We start from the raw sequence: 21,246 nt of genomic DNA on the forward strand, positions 1-21,246 counted from the left end.
AACATCGGATAACTCAAGTGATTTATCTTAGTCACTTTGAACAGCTTCACAGCGGTGTTCGTGGAATACACGAATTTAATTTGTTTATACCATCTATACGTCATAAACAGATTTTTTAATAAAAGCTAGCCTATATTTTTCAGGTTTCATCGAACATTTGACAAAATCCCTATACTATAATGAGCTTATTAAACGAAGCCACATTTACTACTAAACATATGTAGGAAAGAGGTGCGTCTTACTGGATGTAGGTATGGCGCCCCATGCTGAGGAGTTGGTCCCGTCTCGCCTTCCCTACCTTGAATGCTAATTACTGCATATCACATGTATCACTATTACAAGTCTATTTATGTATAATGCATTAATTCTTACCTTTTCAGAAGTCAGTTATAACAGTAGAACGAGTATACAACTGCATTTGCTGGTACATTGTAATATTGTAATATTCATAAATATATTATACTTTGTGAAAGGAACAGTTAAGACTCGCACATGAACTCATTACAGACGACCCTGAGGATACTCTGACACCTTGCTGTACGTGTCAGCCTGTTCATTTCCTTGTTTGCGAACAAACCCTTGTTGATTTCTCTGTTGTTGATGATGCCACACGCCCACAGCCTTGTGAGGTCATATGAGGTCACAAGTTGAACTCTGACCTTATTACATATTTTTGTCAAGGTCGAAAATAACATTTCTTGACTCGTAAGCTAATTTCAAACTGTATCTGTGTAGTATTCCTGGTACAAGTATACTACTTATATCAGAAAAATAATGCAAATAAATTTTACGTCATAGATTGTGTTGTTGTTCAGTGTGCACGTGGTTTGACCGCGTGGCGTGTAGAGTTCGCCATTTTGTTGTGGTTTGCGAGAAGGGCCGTGTAGGGCGGAGTGGGTTTCTGATCGAAGGATGAGCGATGAGGACAGGGATGTGGACGTTGAAAGTGATGTGAGTTGTAAAGCAAATTCTCAGCTTTCAATTAATCCATTCCTTGCATTTGTAAAGACGCTAGTATGGGTCAGATGAAGGGTGAAGTCTGATCCGTACGCGTTTGTACTTGCAGGAAGACGACGATGACGGGAGTATCTGCCTGGATTCGCCAACGTCGGGATCTCAGGCTTCTGGCCCATATTTGAGTCAGGTAGTCCGTACGGAAGCTGACACTTTTAATGCTTTCTTAGGTTCTGTCAATTTCTTTATTTGTTATGTTGGGGTAGATTCGCTTATGTTTTGACAGAAGTGCACGTGAATAGCTAATCAGCGGCAAGACCACGTGATCATCGAGCTGTCAGTTGGTGACCAAGTCCTGGAGATACACATCTATGCATGCAACATTGTAGTTTAGTCGCACAGCACACGAACCAGATACTGTTTACAACCGTTGCGATAGTCTGCACAGAGAAATATATGCATTGCAGCCTTTGATATCATCTCACTCAGTTCGCTGTGACAGATTCAGTGACGTCACACGTGTATGTAAACAAATACCAACATGTGTTAATCTATACCACTTGCCAATCATGCAGAGCAGACACTGACATATATGAATTCAATGTAGCATACAGTTCATGTAAGGCTGTTGCATAGTTTAACTGGTTGATAAATTAGATGTTTCCATAAAATGACGCTGATGTGTGTATTCCAACAAGACCATTTGGTGAGAGTTCCAGTAAGAGTTCAGGCCATATATGCACAGGTTTTTGTTAAGAAAGAACTCTGCATTACCTTTTGACCACAATGCATTTTCAGTCAGTTTGGTGGGCAATGGTTAAGTTAGTTGGGGTTTTATGTGGAAGTAGAGATGGAACACATTCAGCCCTCTACTTTAACTGAGATGCATAAGTTCCTGAATGCCACAGATGAGGTTTTGCGCTGTACAGTTGTGTGCCAACTGGGACTGAAGGAGAATGAAAAACACTTCATGTATGCTTGCTTTCATGAAAGAGGGCATGCTATACAACCTCATTTCTAGCCCAGTTTCTGTATCTGTTGTTTCTTCTAAGAAAATGTACTAAGCGTATATAACCCATCATTCTTTTTTTCTGTCTTTGTCAAATTATTTCATACCTTTTTGTTGCTTTACAGCTAATACTGGATGAGAGCTAAATTTTACATATGGGACTCTAAGATTAGACGGTAGAAAATTTCTGGTCTTATCTTATTGATCAAATGTTAAATATGTCTTGTTGGCTTTGCTTGGCAATGAATGATCTATTCTTATGATCCATCTTTGTGGACGTAGTACTTGTTGAACTTGTGATTGTTCACAAGAAGGCTTTCATCTTAAAGGCACAGTCACACTTTTGGTCTATAATGTATATTTAAAACAGTCCTAGTAATATGTCTATAATGTTCATGTTGGTGCATGTACACTCACTTTGGCTTCCTAATGATACAATAAAAGTCTAAGTAAACTTATCCTCAGTACTTTTTGTTACACTCCACCACTGAGTCTAACGAAACCTTATGGGAGGTCGTGTCAGGTAACCTTTGAGATTGACCAATCAGAACACAGCTTACCAAATCGCGAAAGTGCACATTCGCACATCCCTTGTCTCGAAAAGGTTCTTACCCGAACGATTCCGAATGCTATTTAGCGTACGATCGCTTCCAGGTGATGCACACGGCGTACGTACTGCCTTGACAACAGTAAGTAAACAGTCATTGTAAATAGAGTTTTTGACAATATTCAAGGATGTTATCTTGCGGAAATATTAGCTTATGGTAAGCATGTCAACAGAAACCCCAAAGCGTATATACTGCAGGTCAAATAACTGTGTTATATGCTGATTTTTGTTTGTGGAGAGATCTGTGTCGGTGACCTGAATATTTTGAAAGTCCCTCCGATCTCTAAATAGTAACTGTTGTCTGATTGGTTAAATCTATTTAACCGTCTCGCATTTGATTGGACTGTCATTGGTTGCCCAACGCGACTTTCAACTAGGTTTTGTCAGACTCAGTGGTGTAGTGTAACGAAATACACTGAGACGAAGTTTAGTTAGACTGGATACAATAAGAGACTTATTATCCCTTACAACTTGACTGAAATTGATAATTGAAACTTGAGGGGAACAACTTCCAAAGAGATAACACTTGCCAAATATGAAAAGTGAACCATTGCTTTGTACACAAAATCAATATCATACAAAATACTATCAGATGTGCACTGCTGAAGGGATCAGTTTTGCATTTAATCCATATTCCGACAGTTCAAAGAACTGGCCCTAAATTACTGAAAAGTAGTATGATGTTCAGCCAATCATAAGTCATAACAGTATTTGTCGTATGCCCTAGACATGAACATAAAACAGTCCTAGTGATATGTAAGGAATATTCGTGTTTTACCCATTCTTTCTTCAGGAAGGTTATGCTCCATATTTTGTCCACCAGCAATTGGGAAAGGTAGAGGCCATGTGCCATTTTGCACTCTTGAATAAAACATGGCCCTTCAAGTTTACCATTGATACAAGGGCACTGACCTATTCTTAATTCAGAAAATGGCTAATTATCCTGAAAATGGCCAAATTGTCAAAGTTCTCTTTTCCAATCTCTGGTCCTCTTCTCTTTCCCATGGAACACCTCCTTTAACAAGGCATTAGTATTCATTGTTATTGTATCATCAGCTTTGAAGTCACCTTTTGCACAAGTTAACATTAAAATTATGCTCTCTTGACAGGAAAAATCTTTATGACAACGTTGATACCTTTTGGAGCTGAAACAGTTGAATATCTATAATGTTCATGCATGACAGATGTTTTGTCAAGTTCCTCGTATTAGTTTTTCAAACTGTTTCAGGGAAAGTGATTCAATTTGTTATAACTGATTCTCGCTGCAGAAGTTGATGTGGTATAATGCAGTATGCAACTAACGGGATTGGGTGGTTAGGTTTGCTGACTTTGTTGACATATGTAATCGGTTCCCAATTGCACATATCGATGCTCACGTTGTTGATCACTAGATTGTCTGGTCTAGGCTGCATTATTTACAGACCGCTGCCATATAGCTGGAATATTGCTGAGTGTGGTGTAAAAGTAAACTCACTCACTCACTCATTATACCCAAACCAATCATGCTAGTAATACAGAAAAAGTTCTGAAAGTACATCGTAAATGGCCCAAATACTTACCCCATGCTACAGTGCATATCATTGTACAGGAAGTCAAAACTTACATGGTTATTCTTAGGCAAGTGAACTAGCCAAAACTTGCATATTTGGACATCATTTTAAGCCAGATTATTCGGAATATATGGGCTATGTTCCTGATACTGAGTAGAGCATAATATGGACTATTAACACCGCTTTCTAAACACACTTTTCTTTTGTGAGAGTCAACTTTGGTGTTTCTAAAGTAATAGTTCTGACTCATTCCTCTTTGAGCCATTCCTGTAACTTCTGATTATGTTAAACAGGCTTGAGATGGTAGCTGTGCAACATGGGGTGAATGATTGATCCTGCGTTAATGTAATTGATTAGATGAAACATAAGGGCTATCAAGTGGTGATAAACTCAGTGGCCATCTCCATAACCAGAAAATAAGATCCTGTTGCTCTGGGAAAACGAAAGGAAAGTTTTCACTCTTTACATTTGAAAACGTCAAAGCAAACTGTCGTAAGCAGTGTTAACATCGCACTCTTTGATGATGACAGTTTGTAGAAATCATATTTATTACACAGATTCAGTAGAATCAGCATCCCATTATGCTGTTATCAGTAATTACTGTGTTCAGTAATTGTCTCTTGAGGTCGTTTGCAGTAAATTGTAGTTTTTCTGTGGGGAGTTTTATAAATACAACACGCAGGACCAAAAGGTTGTTAAACTGAAGTAGGCTATGGATTTGTGATCAAGTCACATACTTCAGTTGTTGGATTAGTCTGTCTCAGTCACTGAACAACATTAGGTTCCTATTTTCCACATTTTGCCTAGCCCTCCTTCCAATTCTAATACCCAGGATGAAGCAAGTCCAGATATCCTCAGAATAGCCTAACTCCCAGGGTCTCCTTTTCAATTTAAATTGGTTTATTTCTTGCTATCAAAGTCACATATATTCAGGAACTAAGTGTTAGTCCATTGTTGGATCTTCAATCCTTGTTGTCTTTCCAATGTACTTAGCTTGTTTCACAACAGTTAAGAAAACTAACAATGTATGCCATTGAAGGGTAACTTTATAATGGTATTCATGATCCATGCTATCCAAGTTATGCCCTGTTTACATGTGAAATGTTTATCCCCAGGATGACCATAATATGCTGACGTTGAGTCTTATTTACCTCTAAACCACCTGCACCACCAGCTTGTGTGGACAGGTACATTGACTATTTATAGGCATGATCACCAGCTCAAACTGAAGGTGGCTGATGGGTTTAGCCAACATGTGTCAGCACTATACATGGACACAGGTTTCAATATACATATACACTGAACACAAAATGCCTGTCCATCGCAAAGTAAGTTTCAGTATTTTAGAACCAGTGGAGAAAATCTGCACCTTCACTGTGTTAATTAGAAAATGAACTTGGGTAATGTTAGGATGATAGGCAATTTCTTCTTGTTGATATTGATGATACCAGATGCAGGTGTAGAATGTTGCCATGTGAATTGAACATGTTGAAAGATTTGTGAGGGATGATTTGGCAGTTCGTTATGTTTGTGAAATCTTATGAGAATTTGGTTAACCTGACAGGAACTTTTTATCAAGTATACAGTGAAATTAGGAATTTTTAAAGATTTTTTTTTCTTTTTGCTAATGACTATTGTCTGATTGTCTGACTGGGTTGTTTGTGCATAATTTATTAGTAATAGACATCAATGGCAGTGTGTGCCAAGACTGTTAGGTTCACTGGCGAGAATTAGTGAACCTTTCTAAAACTAAAAGCTTTTGTGAGTGAGTTTATTTTTATGCCACACTCGGCAATATTCCCGCTGTATGGAGGAGATCTGTAAATAATCAAGTCAGGCCCAAACAGTCCAGTGATTAATGTCATGAACATCGATCTTGTGATCGGATGTCAACCAAATCTGACCACCTGATCCCGTTAGTCGCTGGCAAGCATGGGTTGCTCAAGATATATTCTAACCCAGATCAACAGTTTCTGTAAATGTTAGTGTTCTTATTGTACTGTTGAGTCTGCTGCTGTAGAAATAATTCACTAGACTATGGACTAGCAGATGTGAAAGTGATAGTGCCTTTTTTGTATGGTTGAGAACTAAGTTGCCATACGGCGGTCGTATATCTGTTGTATTTAGTAGCTACAGACCATTTATGTCCATGATGATGAACAGTTGTGTGAAGCCACCATGATAGTGATGTATGTCAGCCCTGTCACGGTTCACTCATGTATTTGGTGAATTGAACCATATCCGTTCGAGAATTCAGTGGTCACTACAATCAAATATTTATGAATGTGTCCACAAGAGTGTTCTTGTTTGGAACTAGTTTGTTGTTTATCTAAGAGAGATAAACAGAACAGAATACACCCAAGACGTGTAGGAGAGTAAATTGTGTTTTGAAGTGGGTCCTCACCCCTCAGTCGTTATGCCGGACCAGTTTTATGGACCTGCCTGTCAGAGTTTTTCAAGAATAAGAATGAAATAAAAATTAATTTTTCCAGCTCAAAAAACAAAATTCTAATGTTAATTGGTCCAAAATGTGAACGTATATACGGAAATGTTTTTGATTGTTTTTCTCGTATTCACATCTTAAATAGCCAAAAGTAGAATACTTTTAATGTTTAAATGAGTACTACTGTGACTGGTGATATTTTTTCCTCGTGCCCTTAGCTTTTCTGAGGACGAAAGTCTGTAAATCAAGAAATAAAATTACCTGTTATTATTGTGTTTGTTCGTAATGTACTCATTTTTGTGGATTATCTTTTTTATGGCATGTCACTTAAATGTTTCTACTAAAGGAATTACATGACATCCTTATTTATGTGTTTTTGTAGATACTAACAGTGAAATATTCATGAATAAACTTTTGCGTTCATTACTATATGTTCATACACCTTATCATTTTTGCCACATAGTGTATTCTCTGCAGCTGTAGTATGTCACACTGACACCATCATATCTCAAATACATGTCACAACTGGTGCCATAGTCTTTTTGTCCAAGTTGAATTCATTTTCATTCAATGAACGATTCACCTGGTATCTCTGGGCATATTGACCAAGGTATAGTTATGCATCATATTGAAATGATTGATGATAATGCTTCATTGGTAAAGTCCTGCAGCCATATTGATGTTCAGTTATGCAATACTTCCAATTATGGGCTCTGATGTCATCAGTGAATAGTAGACACTGTTGGTCCCCATATGAACCGTTTAAAGTTACATAGAATATATTTTTAAGTAATTTTTTCCCTACCCACTGCCATACTTGTGCAAAAGTTTGGTGTGAAAGAGCAAATAGTAAAATAGAAAGAGATAGCTATCTATGCAAAAATGTACTGGCCCAAACCTATCTCTTGGCATTACGCTGTCAGTGTTCCATTGTGTTCATCTGTGGACATTCATTAGTACAGCTTTCTTGGCTAGATATGACTTCACTGAGGCAACGTATGTGTTAAATGAGACTGAGATGGCATAGTGCACAGTCAGCAAACAGTTGTAATTAGGAATATAGCAGATAAGTACAGGGTACATTGGAATATCATTGAAGTTCTTGGAAGGCATTTAGAAGTTGGACGGACATTTCTCCTAAGGCTGAATAAAAAATATTAAATGTTTCATGGGCACATTTTTTTTCAAAAGTGTTGAGGGCAGTGGGACATTATGCAATTGTCGGTAGAAAAAAAATTGACGAGGGAGGAATACATGTATATTTTTTCTCTCAGAAATACAACTTGGGAAGTTTAGCAAGTGTTAATGAATTGCAAATTCAGACACACTCGTTCTTACATACACTCATTCTCATAGTGGACAAGTGGATGATCAGAACGTGGCCAAGTCAAAGTTGTCTTTTTTAAATGGCAATGAAAAAATTGTTACACGCACAAATAAAAGTGATGGGCCAAGAAATTACTGTGAAACTTAGTGAAAATACAGAGATGTTGTTATTCAAGAAGAATTGTAATTTAGGTAATATCATTGCTCCCTGCAAAGCTTAAACTTAGCTTGCTGAGGTGATATTTATTTGTTCCAGAATGTTGGATTGCAAATATTTACTTGGGTATATTAAGACCTAGTTCAGCCAAGGAATTCATTGTTTCACTTCAGTCTCTCCAACCACTTCATTTACTTATTGTATTAAATCTTCATTGCCGATATAACATTTCAAACATTCTGAAGCCTTTCACCAGCATGGCTTTTTTAAAAAATCAAAATCGAATTGCACAACGCAGTATTACACAAAGTAGCACTCGCCTATGATAATGCTTAATGAATAGCTGGATGCAGTATATATTTCTTACAGGAAAGCTGTGGTCATTTTATTATAGTATGAGGGATCCAGGATGCTTTACAAATGGATGTGCATTGTGAGGGATGTCCAAGGATGTGTTTATTGATGTCATTGATTACTAATACCACGTTTTGTACACTTTTACAGCGCTTTCATTTTGATGTCGTGCATGGTTGAATTTGTTTGAATATAAATGCATAGTTAGTTGTTAGAAAGTATTTTAGAAGTGTTTTAATTTTGCTGCTGTTTTATCATTCACCTGAATCTTTAGTGCCTCAGATTTAATGTTCAAATATTACATTTTTATTTTTTAGAATTTTTCACCATTTTTGGTTGTGTTGTTTGTGGCTATAAGACAACAGCAGACAGTAAAATTCCCCGATGTGCACATTCAGGGTTTCACATGACAGGATCTTTAATTGGGGCGCTTAAAATGTTTTAGTGAAGTACTTGAAAATGCATCCATTGTGACATGATAACAAATGTCTACTTGTTCATTGTCTGTGTATGACACTGCAGCAACCCAGAATATTACAGTAGGTTAAATGTTCATTTTGGAATATCATTTTAGGATTGTCAGTGTCAGTACATTTAGACTCTTTGAATGATAAAATTAAACCAGGACCAAATCGCCCAAAGTCTCATGATTATGTATGTGGTGTTTTTACTTTTCAAAAAGGAAGTCATAGTTATCAGTTCTTTTGAAATTAAGAATATTGAGAGATGGTTTTCAGCCAACAAATGTCATGTGAAGCCCTCTGACAACTAGGATCTGCTTCTGTTGGAATCTCATTAATTTCCTTCACAATGTCAGAGACCAGCAGTAATGATTTTCAGGATATGGAACTGGATGCAGTTGTAGTTGACACAATGTTGCATTCCTTGTGGTATATAGCTCAGACTTCTCATTTCCTTCAGCCACATGTATACATGTTGATTTGGATGACATGGCATTTGGCCAAGATCAAGACATTGTCGGTAGAAGTTTTTCCTTGGAGCTTGATAGACAAGCACCATAAAATAACTTTTATGATTTGTGATGAGCAGAAGAATATTAACTGTTCTAAAATCTTATGTCTCTTGAATGTGTTTACATTCTGCCAGTTTCCATGCTGATATATTTGTAAAATTAAACAGCGCAGAATATAAGTTAGAAATGTGGAAATATCACGTTTTCCAGAGTCAAGCTTGTACTCTTGAGATAATTGCCTAAGGTTTCAAAGTAAGTGTTCTTTGGAGGCAAATGTGCAAAGAAACAAATATTTTGTTCAAAACTTGGATTTATCTAAAGTTTGTTTTTATATATTCTTTTCTGAAACTGAGTTTCTCATGACTATTTTATGCCAGAAATATTAAATTATGTGAAAATGACATGAACATTGGTAGTTCTTTTGTCCGTGAAATGCAAGTCACCAATCTGTAACACAGGTTAAATATGATTTTTGAAAATCTATATTTCAAGTTTGCTGACATTTGTTGCAGACATGAAGCCAAGGACCGGCTTCTGGGCATGTCTCAGTAGCCTGAGGCATGAGATATGATGGCCACGTTCATAATCATAATGTGTGAAGCCCATTTCTGGTGTCCCCCAGAGGGGAAAACTAAACTCACTCCAAATCTTAATGAGATCATTGTAACAAATATGGCTTGGCCAAGGTGACTTGTATTTACTGATAACAAGACAAATGAGGAGGAAGAGATTTAATTCTACTTCCTCTGAAAATGAGAACCATAATTTTGTAAAAAAAATAGCATTTTTTTCACAATTTGCCAGGCAAAGAAATCCTACATGAAACTCTGGTGCTTTGTTGTCCCCGCAACACGTTTTGTGGGGGTATTAAAATGTACCCAATCTGTCCATCCATGCACATTTATCTTTTCCAGAGCAGAACTTTAAAATCATTCAATATTTCTTCACCAAACTTTGCACATAGTTAGATTTGGTGGTGTATTTGTGCCTTTTGGTAGTTTGGGTGTTCTCAATAAAACATTTTTCGTATTTCCATGGCAACGAGTGTGACTTAGACTGAAAGTGGAGGTAATGCGAGGGATGTTGATGTCTCTGTCTTCTTATTAGAAAGTATCTACATATGGCCACTTAGCTGATGGATGCCAAGACAGTATACAGTAGAATTTACCTAATGTTCATTACATTTGAATGCCTGTCCTGATTGTCCTCATTCTTCTTCAGGCAGAGAAGCGAGCGCACCACAATGCATTGGAGCGGAAGCGTAGAGACCACATCAAGGAGAGTTTCCACAGCCTTCGCGACTCCGTCCCGGCCTTGGAAGGGGAAAAGGTCTCGGTAGGCATGAACAAAGTACAGAGCAAACTGTGGAAATTTACCACAGAATTTACACCTATAATGTTGAGGACCCTTGAAGGTCCGGGGTAGAATAGGCCTTCAGCAACCCACGCTCATGCTTGCCATAAGAGGTGACTAACAGAAACGGGTGGTCAGGTTCACTGACTTGGTTGGCACATGTCATCGGTTCCCAATTGCGCAGATCGATGTTCATGCTGTTGATCGATGGATTCGCTGGTCCAGACTCAACTATTTACAGACAGCTGCCATATAGCTGGAATATTGCTGAGTGTGGCGTAAAACTAAACTCACTAACTCACTATAATGTTGAGCCCACTTGGACCAGAGAACTATGTGGGGAGTATTTTTCGTCTGTCTGGCATAAATTTTAGGGATAGTTCTAGATTTTGTAACGCCTTGTGCATTTAGTCTTCGAACAACTATGTTGAAACGCTGTCAATCCAGTCATGGGGAAAATGATGGGCCTAATGGGCTCACCTGTGATAAGGGGCAAGTCTTCATTACAGTTGGTCTGAGACTTGCTGGTTATACAAATTAGGACTGGCAATCTTGTCATTTCATTATGGAAATTGATGGTAACTTCTGCAATTGATTTCATTTTAAATATATTGTTTAACCCATTCAACATCACAGGCTGGACACATGCTTCGGCAACAGGTCCCCTTCAAATTTGTCAAAGAGTAAAATAACATTGTTTCGAGATGATAATTAAACAAATTGAAGAACCTGAAAAATAAAACCAACAAGAGTACTCAGGAAAGTTGTCAAACGTACATTGTAACTTACTTTTTCCATCTTTCTTGTGTGATGTTGTAATGTAATTCAAGTGACATCTTGGCTTTTGTTGTCTCAAACATTATGCTTAATCACTATGTTTAATGCTGAAATATATGCATGAAGCATTTTTGTCACCATGGTTACTGGTCATAACCTAGCATGATATGTCCACTAAGTTACATAATATATGTATAGGTGGTGCTTTTTGCATGACACATTCAGAATACAGTGATTTTGCACAAAACTTTCGTCTAAATCTAAAAGTTTACGTTTACGAGGTTGGTATCTATTGCAGCAATATCATTGACTGTCTTAGGCCACTTATACGATTTTGACCAGTCATACTCCTCTTCGCAGAATATGTCAGAAAAGCGTCATTTGAAACCAGTCTTTATCCAATGAAAGCACTTCTTACAACTGTGAAACTACTCTTGGCATGGGTCCAGTGATCATGTTGATGCTCAGAGCTTTCGAGCGATACCCACCATCAACTGAATTGCCTCACATGTCACTCGTATGAAGCTTCCAAAACAGAGGTATTTCCACTTTTTGCGTGACATTAGAGAGAGGAAAGCCACTGACATTGGGAATTAGACAACCTGACCATACATATTATTTTTGAATCTTTTTATTATGATTTTCCGATTGCATGAAAATGAAAATATCAAAAGAAAAAGGTAAGGGGATGCTATGACATGTTAAAAAAATTATATTTTTGCATTTTTTGCTCCCTTTGTGGTTTATCTATCTGGCCATCATAAATGTGTGACCTTGAATTTTCATTAAATATTAACTTATTTACATTGTAGTTGAATTATTTGAATAATATAATCAAAATACATTCCATATTCCTAAACAGTAGAATTATACCTTTCAAATGGTGTATGATGTGTAGTACTAATAATGATTTATGAGCTGATATTTTACCCGATAAACATATGACCTCAGAGTGGCAGGGAACTTCGTGTCATGGCAGTAAGTGCCTCTTGTTGACTGAAGTTGAAAGAGTTAAGAGGGAGGGCAGTTGGGAGAGGGGAATAGTAAGTATCTTTAGACTAATGTGTTTTCTGTTTGTTGTATGACTTTCCCTCCACCAACATTGACATAACAGCAGCCAGTTAAGTGTGATGTAATGTGTTGGCAGTTGTGGGGGATGTTGTAACAATTGCAGTAGTACAGCAATAGTACCTTGCACTGTTGCAATAGTATTGCCAAAGGTATCAACTAATGCAATAGTATCGCCAAAGGGATCAAATGTATCAACTATTGCAATAGTATTGCCAACACTATACATAGTATTGCCGACTGCGGCATTAAACAACAAACAATTAACTACTATAAGTGGTCAAACAATGGCAGTCCCTATTTCTGTTTGCTGTCTTCATCATCATCTGCCTGTCTATTGAAATAGGCTTGTGCTGTAATCCTGTGATCAGGAGGACAGGTCACTGATGTTTAGGTTATGTCTGTAGTAACTATCATTCCTTCTCCTGAACCCTTGACAAGCATGGCCACTGAACCTTCTGCAGAGATGCCAGCCTCTACGATTTTATCGTAGTCACGAATTTTAACTTCAAACTTCGCCAATACGATTCGACTAGAAATCCTACGAAATTTGAATAAAATGCATTAAAATTCGGATATATAGACAAAAACATATATTTTCAACGATGAAATACATTTTCGGACTTCACGTGCCTTCCGTTCCTCATATTTCATGACATATTTGAACTGGAATCATTGCAAGTAACAAACGTAATATTAGCAAAGCTGATTTCAATACCTTTGCGATTTGACACATTTAGTTCCTGCTGAAATAATTTAACCATGTGACCGTAATATTCATTTTTTTCTCAGAATCCATCATGATTTTGTTTATTTAGTTGACTACAAATTTTATGGTCAAACTACTAATTTTGAACATTGAAACTACTATTTGCAACACTGGGGTTGGCATCTCTGCTTCTGTACCAGCAGTGTTGGAGTGAACCAGTCTGCTGTAATCTAGGCACCAAGCCGACTTCTTCATCCTGTGTGAAAAATTGAAAGTTATGATCATGTGTAGATAGTATACGCAGGGTTTATATGATTGCTATTGATGCTGAGGTATTTCTTTAATTGTTTACTGATTTTTAATGACAGCATTTGACAACCTGTACAAAGTCAAGTTTAATACAATGAAATGTATAATGTACATTTTCTGGACAATCATTCCGAAAAGTAACATTTTTGTGGCAACTGCTACTGGAAATGGTGCTTCCCATATGAATGAGCGCCTGATGTCTTGCCTCAGTGTGATAAGGTCAAGGTCATGTATTACACTGTCCTCACTTTTAGTGACCTTTTGGGACATATTTGTTTGTCTGGAAGTCTGGAGTCCACTTGCATCAGGATAAGGCCGTTGTACAATGTATGGCCTGGTTGATACGTGTCATTATACCCCAGCAGCATGGATAGTTGTTCATGCTATCAGCCACATGGCCCAGTGATATAGCTGTAATATTGCTGACTACGGTGTTGACCAATATTCACCCACTCCAGTCATCAAGTTCAATAAATCAAATAAAAAAAATTGAAGTGGTTGAGACTGACTTTCAAATCGTGTAAAATGGTTCAGATAAGTAGTTGGGGTCTCAAATCAAGGAAATTGTTCAAAGTAACGTTTTTTAGTCTAAAAACGTGGAAAATTGGTCAAGTAAGTAATGGGAGTCTCAAACCATGTAAACATGTTCAAATATGTGAAGACTGAGCTTTAACTGATCAAATGTAGTAACGGAGAATTTTTCTGGTTTTGAACATGATTTTAGAAATATATTTGTTGTGTTTGTACAGTACATGGACTTCCCTGTTCTGAGTAAATACTCCTGATAAGGATTTACATCAATTTTCTATTTTCCCACATGATGTTGTGAGCTCATATATATTTGGAATTCAACCTTTACTTTAGATATTCTGTTTATCAAAACATTGTAGAGATACTCTGACAGTGCTGAAAGTTCTGGTGCTGGTTTTGCTTTCTGATGAAATGGCCAAAATTTACCTTCCTCTGTTATTGATTGTGTGTCATCATCTGATCATCATAATCATCTACACAGATTGGATCATCCCTGATGCCTGTTGGTTTGCCTCCAGTGAGATTAGATTAATCAATTAAGACGCTAATTACAAGTAACTGCTGGTAATAGTTACATTAGAATATGGTTGCAACAAAGTAACTAATTACAAATAGCCGTGATATGTACTTCAAATTGCTGATTTTGCACACAAAAAATAATTTCCAAAACTAGTTTGTTTCTAGAAAGATAACTTCTTTGAGTGGCAAAGGAGCTGGAATATTTTCTGTTCAAAATAATTAAAGAAAATATATCACATGACTGCAATTTAAACTTCCATCATTATCGTATGTCATATAAAAATTAAACATCTTTCTTCTTCAAAACAGATTTATTGATACCAAATACGTTGAACAGCTAATCTTGTATGGCAGATAGAGAGAGAAGCTAAAGTTTCAAATCAAAACAAATGTTGCTGGTGAGCCAGTGTTGTGAATATCAAGGCTAGAGTTTTTGCAATGTTGATTGGGTGTTTTACGACTTAGGCCCTTTTCTGGCAATGAGATTATCATGCCTTTTAATTGGTCCAGCGAGTTGTCCCATTTCTGGCAGTGTGCTGTTCACATCACTTAATTGATGCCTAACTAACTTGACTTGATTAGGCTAATTAAATGGATTAACTTAATCAATCAATGATATGTTACCATGAGAGACTCGAGCAAATAAAAGAAAGATGGTTAACAAGTCATGTGATTTTATTGTGTACCAGTATAACAAAAATCATGATATTTCACCTTTTTAATCACCCAAGAGTTCAGATTATATGGTATATCTCTGATCACAGAGTTCAAGTCTTGAAAGAACCTGACACAAGCTGACAGGAAGCAATGTCTCTCTCTCAAAGGTCACATACTTTTGGCCAAGGTCATAAAGAATGTGGTCATTTTCCTGCATCTGGCAGCTTCTGGACAGCTTCTAGTTGAAGTAAAAATGCTGCTTTGTTGCTCTCTTCCGCCTTGAATAACAAAATATCTTCATAAATTTTCAAATGGGGTTTACTGCTCGCTTTGCCAGAAGACTGTTGAAGCCTTCACATCCATTGTTCATCCTATGGTTATCACTTCCAATGTGGTTCCAGCTACCTATTCTCGAAACATTAGTAACCCAACGAACTTCTCGAGCCCATTCTTAGCACATAGACTATGATCAAAGTTAGAATTCTTAGGGCTACGAACGTTTCGAGAATAGGGGCCCAGGTTCTCGGGGGATTATACCATGTTTTACAGGTTGAGATCCAGTGAAAGATGACATGCAACTATGTTTTCTTTTCAAGAATGCTTAATTGTTCCTGACGAACCAGTGATGGTTAAAAGCAGCTAGGATGGATTGGATAGTTAACCTCGTCGACTTGGTTGATGGGCATGTCTTTGCATGCAGATAGTGTGGACTGTATCAATCACAGGATTGTCCAGTCCATCCACATATATTTACAGGCATAGGGCAGCATTTGGCAACAAAAATATCTTTCAACAGTTCACTTCAATTTGTTAATGTATATCTGACCCGGAAGTGACACAGACTTCCAGAGGTGCTCATTACTTCTGTAATAAAAAATACGTTGTGCAAGAGACTCCCTGTACGAGGCTTGGAACCAAGCATCCTTGTGGATTGATTATAATAGCTAAGGGCAAAGATGTACTTTACTTCACTTTACATAGGTAGAGTGAACTGTATTTTGTGAAAAAAGAAGACTTAGGTTGACAAATGGGACTGCCCTCTTTGAGGCTTGGTTTACCAAGCATTAATGTATTTAGATAAGAATTAAACCTCAGTTACTTATTGGGCAAGCTTAAGGTATATCATCAGGTTTGATTTTCTGTGGATACCTGATGTTTCCCTTACGGTGTCGTGTTTTCAGACTGGTTGACCTCAGGTCTGTTATTTTGAGGGGCGTAACTAATTGTCATGGACTGGCGTTTAGGGGAATTCTTTTGGCAGGCATCTAGTTTCATGGGAGATATATGTTTCACTGAACCAAGATTTGCTTTGTCAGACAGGATGGTGTGTGATAGCAGCTCTATTGCTGATACCTAGCAAGTTTGATTTTTTTGTGTATCAGGTATCACGGGCACAGATTCTGAAGAAGGCAGCAGATTATATTCAGTTCATGAGGAGGAAAAACCACAGTCACCAGCAAGATATAGATGACCTCAAGAAACAGAATAATATCCTTGAACAACAAAGTAAGTTTTGCTTCTTTCATCTTGTTACTTTGAGGTGTCATCCTGCGGTGACGTTGCTCGAATAGTGCTAATCATGCAAAAGCAGCATGAGATCTAAATTTTTCTCTATCATAGGTTCAAGGTGTTTATGCATTGTAAGGACAGACTAACATGGATTTGGACATGGTAATGTTTTGTGACTTTGCTGATAATGTTGTCATCTCCTGATGACTTCAGAGATACTCAAGAATAATGACAGTGTTTAGACCTTGCCTCTTTATGTGGTCTTACTCTCAAGATAGCTGTAATTACCACAAATACAGCCAATTGCTTCCTGGAGCTCCATTGGTTATCCATGAAGATCCATGTTAAAATTGGTCAATAACCAATCAGCAACCCATGCTTGTCATAAGAGGCAACTGATGAGATGAGATAAGGTGGGCAGATTTGCTGACTGTTGACACACGTCATCGTATCCCAGGTGTCTAAATCAGTGCTCATTCTGTTGATCACACGATTGCCTGATCCAGGCTGATTGTTTATTGACCACCCTCATATGGCTTGAATAATGCTGAATACGGCTTTAAACAACAAACAAAATAAAGTCTGAATCACTTCCCGTTTCCAGGTAATTTACTGTCTGACATGACACGGATATACTATGGTTCACTTCCATTTTTAGCTGCAAACAGTGTCTCATGCTTCTGCTATTTCATTTCAGTTCGATCTCTAGAAAAAGCTAAATCCACAGGAGCATTTGCCTCACAGACTGGAGTCAGTCTGCGTGGAGGACAGATGCCATTTGACGGTGGCTCAGAATCGGAAAGTTCCGATGTAGAGGACAAATCAGCCGGGAGTAGACGTAAGAAATTAAAGACAGCACCCAGCTGAGGGACATCTGTCATATGACGTAAGGCAGCAAATCATTGCTCGGGATTTTATCCTTCACATGTTCATGCAGATCAACTCTTACGACATCTGATTCATGCAGTACACGGCAAAGTGGACTTGGATCGCTGCAGGGAGTTAGATGTGTGTAGGGTTGATGCTCATTATCATTTAACTGTTCAGCTTCATGCCAACTAGGACATGTACTTGCCAGAGGAATGGTTCCGTACCAGAGGAGACGGATAATAACTTCAGTGTTCGAGGAGGACTGACTGCAGCTTCTGTGGATTCAAATGGGCAAACTAAAGATCTCAATTTGATCATTTTATGAAGTAATTCCATGAGTGTATTTTCAACATTTTGCAAGAAAGATCAATCTGGTGTTTGTGTGTTATGTTTTTATCACTCACAAATTATTCGACTATAGCCATTGAGAGAAAAATGTCGCAGGAAATCTTTTTAATGCAAAGAATGTACACCTTAAAAATCAAATTTGACATCAAAATGGACGATGTGTTACCCACCTCAACTGATGCACGTTAGTATTAATGTTCTGTACTAGCCGATGATAAGGTGGAATAATTGGAGTTATGCCCTCATCTGAAAAGGATTCAGATTGCTCAAATTCCATGTGAAATATGTTTCTAGTTGATATGCAATGTTAAAGGCTGAGTCTTATTTCAAGAAGTATGTTGTGTTCCTGATATTACTCCAGTGTTGCTCAAACTGATCCCCAGGCGGTCAGGTAGCCTTGTGGTTAAAGTGTTCGCTCTCCATGTCAAAGATCCAGGTTTGATTCCCAACAAGGGTACAATGTGTGAAGCTCATTTTTGGTGTCCTCTGCCATGATATTGCTGGAATAACGCTAAAAGCAGCATAAAACTAAAGTCACTCACCCAAACTGATCCCCTCCATCTGTTGGGTATATTGGACCGGTAGATAAGCAGTTATTTACCATGTGCGCTTTGTTAATGACCATGGAGTTTAATGAATGCTTCTCATACAGGTTGCCTTTGATCGATAGCAATTTCAGGATTTTACATGTTTGTCAATCCGTTTATTACTGAAATGGTATGTCAAAAAGAACTACAGGTAAATACTTCTACTGGCCTATATCTTCATCATGATATGAAGAATTTAACCATAAGCAAATCACTTTTTCATATAAAGGCTGTGATATGCAGATAAGATGTATTTGAAATATGCTACCCAACTTTTGATGGGATATTTTAGGTGGCCTGTTTGATTTCTTGTTGATTTTTTGGAAATATCATACAAAAGGTATATGATAGTACAGTGAATGGAAATAAGATTTGGCTTCACATCAACCTATTTTAGCAGAACTACTTGACGCAACAGTGTTGCGTCTGAAAGTTTCGAACTGGATGAACAGATATCCAATATCCTTGTCACTTGTTGAGTAGTACACCAGGGTTTGTAAAGGAAAAACCAGGTGTCAATGTATATACTGTCATCGATGGGGTCATAGCACTAAATGAAATTTATGCCGAAGACACTGGGGACTGTGGAATAGCCTGGTGGTTAAAGCGTTCAGTCAAGCCAGGTTCGAGTCCCACAGGGGTACAGTGTATGAATGCCATTTCTGGTGTTCTCCCACTCGAATATTGGTAAAAGCAGCATAGAAACATACTCACTGACTCACTTAAGACTGTTAATGACAGTATATACCTTGATGCCTATATTTTTGCATTACAAACCAAATATGAAATCGTAAACAAAAGTTGTATACTGTGTTGCAGACTGAAAATGTAAATGTATTGTATTAATGCTGATGTCAGATAGAAGCAAGACCTGTTGCAGCCCTTAGTTCTCATCAACAGTCCGAGATGTAACGTGTACACAAGACAGTGCGCTCTTTGGTACTAACTGAAGCGCAGCACCCTAATTAATTCAATCACCATGGAACCAACTGAATTGGGTGCAAACACAGCGTGGGGTAACTAAAAGCATTACGCAGAATTTCTCTGTGATCAGGCAGTTATGCAAATGAGTGCCCCACTCTGTTACTCTTTTATACACATAATGGGAGACCCTCTCACATACACGTTACTTCCTCTACTGGTGAATGCAGAACAGTAGGTGATATCATTCACAATGTTATGCACTGAGATACTATAGTGTTTTAGAGCTCTAATAAAGTTTGTTATGGTTTAAGTTCAACGGAGGATCAATACCTGAATTGTTATGTACGTGCTGTGCCTATTGTTGAGTTCCTGCAAAATCATTTTAAGTTGTAGAAATGACATGTATGTTATACAAACAAAATTTTTAGTCAAGGTGTATTTATTTCATTCCCACATAGGTCTACAGGTGTATGATAATACAGTATGGTATTGTATATGTTATCAGTATGATATTGTATTGGATAACAGGATAGTATTGTATTGGATAACAGGATGGTAGTACATATAAGACTTGTTGTTATCCTTCAACATGATTGATTAAAGGAATTTGTAAATGTTGCACTTTTTAAGCTCCTTGTAGAACAAACAATATTTGTTTAAAAATTGAGAAACATTTTGGATTAGGTTAGACAAGATGATTCAGGAACTGCATCTCTGTGTATTCATCTGGTACGGTGCGGAGACTGTATCAGAGAGATCATGTGTAAATAAACCCATGGTAGAACACCCCATGTTCATGTAACTGTGCATGTTGTGTTTGACTGTCTCCATGGTGAACATGTACCCGCTCCTGAAGACTGCTGCTACAGAATGATTGGACTGTTTGTGTTGACCAACACTGCTGTTGGTACGTGACATGGATAAGGAGTCATGGTATCAAGTGGTTAACAGGTCAAGGTACAGTGTGCATAACATATTAATACGTGTACCAAGTGGATGATGGGTAACGACATGGATATCAGATCAGGACTCTGTAGATATCAGATCATGATTAAAAAAAGGAACAGGGTCAAGACACTTGGTGGATATCAGGTCAGGACGCTGTAGATATCAGGTCATGATCCCTTATGGAATTGGGTTGTGGTGCTTTGAGGATAGTATTTCACAATACCGCATCCATAACAGGTTATAACTCATTGATAAGGGGTCATGATATGTTATGCAAAACAGATCATGGGAAGCTGTGGATATTACCAGTATATCCTGGTGGATAACAGGTCATAACTCATGGATGAAAGGTAATGGTAAAATGTAGAGGACAGTTGCTACCATACAGTGTTAACAGCAGGATACAGTATATGTACCTGCTTGGTTGTATTAGTACAACTGGTACATGACAAAAGATGATGACCACTGTTGCGTATGATGCATGTTATTCTACATACATTTTAGAAATAATCAGGTTTACCGTTGATCTAAATGTAGGCTTCAACAAAAACGGTGCACATAAATTGTGATGGAAAGACATAAATATTTCTATTTTTAAATGTGGTATGCTCCTGATACATAAATTCTGTAAGGACATCACTGTGGACTTGTGGATTTCCAGTGACCCTGAAGAATTAATATACCTCACTGTGTTACCCTCTATTACAGTTATCAATTTTATTCCGTTTCAGATTGTGATTGACAGCTACTGCCAGTGTATATCA

At 37.7% G+C, this 21,246-nt stretch overlaps 1 protein-coding gene across 6 annotated transcripts; it reads left to right on the forward strand.

The window, feature by feature from the left end:
- Positions 1–813: 813 nt before the first annotated feature.
- On the forward strand, positions 814–20,331 carry LOC137294441 (protein max-like). 6 transcript variants are annotated; one of them, XM_067825453.1, is made up of 5 exons: positions 814–951; positions 1,067–1,147; positions 10,595–10,708; positions 16,679–16,802; positions 17,503–20,331. In XM_067825453.1, the coding sequence occupies exons 1-5, from the start codon at positions 913–915 to the stop codon at positions 17,670–17,672; spliced, it is 528 nt and encodes a 175-aa protein (XP_067681554.1). In that variant the 5' UTR covers positions 814–912; the 3' UTR covers positions 17,673–20,331. The 6 variants fall into 6 exon arrangements, with proteins under 6 accessions (XP_067681554.1, XP_067681555.1, XP_067681557.1 ...); XM_067825454.1 differs by having other exon boundaries at positions 1,067–1,144; XM_067825451.1 differs by having other exon boundaries at positions 829–951; positions 10,595–10,723.
- The last annotated feature ends 915 nt before the right edge of the window (positions 20,332–21,246 follow it).

This window comes from Haliotis asinina, chromosome 8 (assembly GCF_037392515.1).
Source record: "Haliotis asinina isolate JCU_RB_2024 chromosome 8, JCU_Hal_asi_v2, whole genome shotgun sequence".
Taxonomy (NCBI): domain Eukaryota; kingdom Metazoa; phylum Mollusca; class Gastropoda; order Lepetellida; family Haliotidae; genus Haliotis; species Haliotis asinina.

Coding starts and splice junctions, on each gene's coding strand:
- LOC137294441 (XM_067825451.1), top strand. CDS start 913: ATGAGCGATGAGGACAGGGATGTGGACGTTGAAAGTGAT. Junction 952..1,066: donor ATGTGGACGTTGAAAGTGAT/GTGAGTTGTAAA, acceptor TTGTACTTGCAG/GAAGACGACGATGACGGGAG. Junction 1,148..10,594: donor GCCCATATTTGAGTCAGGTA/GTCCGTACGGAA, acceptor ATTCTTCTTCAG/GCAGAGAAGCGAGCGCACCA.